Below are 3,631 nucleotides of genomic sequence, written 5' to 3'. Positions count from 1 at the left end.
TATCAACTAAAGGATGCTTTTTGAGCAAAGATGTCAAGGTAAATCAGTACTTGAGTTATGGGAGGTTGGAAATGAAGAAATTCAAGTGATAAAAAGAGCACTTAATGGACTCAGCTGAAGCTTTCCTATATTCTGAACTTGCAGAGACATAAAACATGAAACTTTCCCATGAGAGAAATTATACAAGTGCAAAAGACCATATAAAATGAAAGCTATATCCTCTCACCTCCTTGATTGGTCCAGAAAGGAGAGCTAAAGTTTCGGAATCTTCCTTGGTCTCCATCAATAGAGCTGCAAGCTTTGCCTCAGTGCGCTAACGAAGGAAAGTTCACTTCTCATCACGTGTCTATTGCACAATTTCCTTGCATAGGGCAATCTGAACATCAGATGCGGCAGGTATTTTGGCCACCGTATCAAGAATTCCACAGATAATTTTTGCAGCTTTTGCTTTGGGGATCAAGGAAAAGAAGGGCCGAAGTTGGATCAAAAGGTTCTTAAGTTCCTTTGTCTTATTTTGTAGAGAAGGATGTCCAACTTACCAGACAAAAGATGTATGAAGACGCTTACAATTTTGTCGAAAGAATTAAAGGCTAAGCTGCATCTCCACACAATCAGTGCCCAAGCCAGTGGACCCTGCAGTTATGTGAGGAGTCAAGACATAAAGAAGCAAATCTTAATGCCATTTAGATGAAAACAAGGCATCTCCAGATTGATTGCTTACCTCTGCAAAAGAGAAGCAAATCATGAAAAACTTCTCATTTCTAGGAAAACAAAGAAGCATGACCAAGAATAGTGTGTTGGCGTAGTAGCAGAAGTCCTGAATGGCAAAAGAAGTACATAGTGACACAAGAGAAAGTACATTTTGTAGGAGATGAAGTCTACACTGAAACAGAAAAATTCACAGATAACATGTACCATCAGAATTCCAACTAAACATAGAGTGATTTTGTCTAATTAAGACTCTAGAACCTCTTCGACAAAACATCTAAATAACCGAGATACGCAAAACAAAAAATATTCGTATAGTTAAATGGGCCAAAACAAGAAGTTGCAAAACAGGAAGAGCTTACCAAGAGATAATAATGCCATTTCTTGTATCGATAATAAATCCACCGTAGAGGAACAAATATGATAGAGAGCAAACAATATGCATAAGGGACATCTTGAGGCCCTGCGCCACAATAGAAAAGAACCACAAAAACAAATTAGCAAATGACAATCCACAAGGCCTAACTAATTATTCGAGGGATAAAGATAACTGAATTATCAAATCTCAAGAATGTAATACTCACTGGCACCCAACAGAAAGCAGAATGTTCCAAACCCAAGAACACTCAACAAATAAGTCACCTATCAACCCAAAAAGCTCCCAATCAGTGCAACCTAAAATCGACATCCCAGGTCACCAAACCATAAGCAAAGATGCTAGTAAAAGTAAATAAACAATGAATCCCGGAAACAAATATGAGCTACAAAGTTGTTCTTTTAATAGCTACTGAGACCATCTGACAAACATATGGTGGGTTTTGGTCGGTCAGTTACTTGATTACCTTGTTGATGAATCTTTCGTGCTCTTCAGCCCGTTTGGCAAAGATCTGTTTATTATGCATCATATGGTGGGTTTGTTGCTCACATGTCAGTCATTGCCCTGTATTCTCCAGATGAGGCAAATGTTTGTCTGTTCTGTATACACTTTTAGTTCATCAAACCCGCATGTGGGCATTTGCATCAAGAATTCAAAGAAAACAGCTATGAACATTCATGTACCAATGTGGACCATCTAAACCTGCAACAAACTGATGATGAACATTAAAAATTCGAACTGGTAGCAGGACCAGTTTTCTTGACTTGCTAGAAAGCCTCAGAAATTTACTCACTCATTGACTAACTTGCTGTAGGATTATTCCAAGTTTATGCAAGAAAGGAAGTTATTATTCAAATTCCTGTCAAGTCATTTTCAGCAATTGTTTCCATATCTGCATGCTTTTGTCTCGTGGTCTTTCATTTTCGTCCAGATAATTGATGCTCACAGGTTTGTTTGCAATGCGTGTTTGATTGCTTCGCACAGGTTTGTTTTCGTTTTTTGAAATAAAATTTATTCTATCTTTTAGTGAGAGATATTGAAGCTATCGTCTGGTGCTTTCTTTTCTTGATCTTATTCTTTAAGTTGCAACTCTAATCTTCATATTAATGGGACAGAACTACTGAGGAAAATTTTTTGGCTCATTTGGGGATCCGGACTGCAGATCTTCCAAAATCTTTTTGACTTTCTAGGGGTTCTATTATTAGTATTTCCTTCTGAAACATAATGCAGTTTTATCCAATTGAGGCTATAAGGTGTGAAACAAAGAAAAATTACTCTTAAGTCTCCTCTGACATAATAATATCCCAAAATTTATCGTTCAAGCCACTTTTCAGGACTTGCAAGTTGTAGATATTAATAGGCATCATAGATTTTTTTTTTCTTATTTTCGTGGTGGATAGATATTATTGATCCTTGTTTCTTGGACTGTACAGTCTTTATGTGATTGTGCAAAGTTGTGAAACACAAGGCATTGGTGAAGTTTGAGATATTGGGTCTCACTCCAAGTCAAAAATATGTCTTCTGAAATAACTTTTCTGAAATAACACGTTTGGCAAAGTCATTTACAAAGATCTGTTTGGTTTGACCTGCTTGCTTCGACAACATCTCTTTCTTTTTAGCCACTTTCTGCGCAACAAACAATTTCTAGATGACATGGAACTACCCAAATCGCATCACAAACTGCAGAACTAAATCAGATACGTGGGAAAAATTAATACCTCTGATCGATCTCTGAGCCTTTTCATTTGATTCGCCATTGGAGTCCTCCGGAGAAGAAGAGTCTCCGTTGCTATACATTTTCTTGCTCAAAGACTCTCCTGTGTTTTCCCGCAAGTATGAAAAGAAGAAAAAGGTGGTGGTGGTTTTCCGTGCTCCTCTCCTTCGCCTGTTATTTTTGTGGGTTTGAGTGACGTATATATAAAACTGGATAGTACTAAAAAAATGGCCTGCTCCTTTATTGTTAGGGCCTCTGGAGAAGATGAAGGAAGATGAAGGATTGGCAAATATCTGGTAATAGATAGAAATGGCCTCAAAAGGGCTAGTGGCTTCAGAAGCTTGTGTTAAGTGAAGCAGCGGTAGCTGGCCGGGAAAACATAAAAGCAGATATGGAGTCAAATAAAGAACAATTTCCATAACAAAAGTAGAAGGCTATCGTGAAAACACAGAGAAAAGGGGATGAAATGCAAAGAAGAGTAATGGCCGACAGAACTCAGAGGGAAAACGGTCTCCAAGAATGGGTAAAAAGTTAAAAAGGCTAAATTACGTAAAAAGGCATAGTTGGATGGAAACCCATCCATATAATTAGAATCTAGAGGGCTAGAAAAGTAATAAAGAGCTATTCTATCAAATCCTCCCATCACATCTATCAAATGTCCAAAACACTCTCCAACCAATATTACGATCTCCACATTCTACTAAACCTCCGGGTAAGACTTGTAATAAGGGCAAAAAAGACATATTGTCTAAACAAATGCACCAAGCAGTTGTACCAGCTGCAAGAAAAAGAATAAGCAAGAGGTTGAAACGACAAAATTGGCCCCAGAAGAG

At 37.8% G+C, this 3,631-nt stretch overlaps 1 protein-coding gene across 10 annotated transcripts; it reads right to left on the bottom strand.

The window, feature by feature from the left end:
• Nucleotides 1-226: 226 nt before the first annotated feature.
• On the bottom strand, nucleotides 227-3,241 carry LOC113748798 (uncharacterized membrane protein C776.05-like). Of its 10 annotated transcripts, none has more exons than XM_027292351.1 (8): nucleotides 2,803-3,240; nucleotides 1,768-1,796; nucleotides 1,551-1,683; nucleotides 1,293-1,350; nucleotides 1,071-1,171; nucleotides 722-817; nucleotides 540-633; nucleotides 227-447 (listed from the first exon to the last, which is right to left on the bottom strand). In XM_027292351.1, exons 3-8 carry the CDS (start codon nucleotides 1,611-1,613, stop codon nucleotides 347-349), a joined length of 513 nt encoding a protein of 170 aa, XP_027148152.1. In that variant the 5' UTR covers nucleotides 1,614-1,683; nucleotides 1,768-1,796; nucleotides 2,803-3,240; the 3' UTR covers nucleotides 227-346. The 10 variants fall into 10 exon arrangements, with proteins under 10 accessions (XP_027148152.1, XP_027148153.1, XP_027148155.1 ...); XM_027292352.1 differs by having other exon boundaries at nucleotides 1,551-1,678; XM_027292354.1 differs by having other exon boundaries at nucleotides 1,768-1,786.
• Nucleotides 3,242-3,631: the final 390 nt, after the last annotated feature.

The sequence above is a fragment of the Coffea eugenioides genome, chromosome 10 (genome assembly GCF_003713205.1).
Source record: "Coffea eugenioides isolate CCC68of chromosome 10, Ceug_1.0, whole genome shotgun sequence".
Classification (NCBI taxonomy): Eukaryota; Viridiplantae; Streptophyta; class Magnoliopsida; order Gentianales; family Rubiaceae; genus Coffea; species Coffea eugenioides.
Note: the sequence above shows the minus strand (reverse complement) of the source record. Positions and strands in the feature narration are given on the sequence as shown.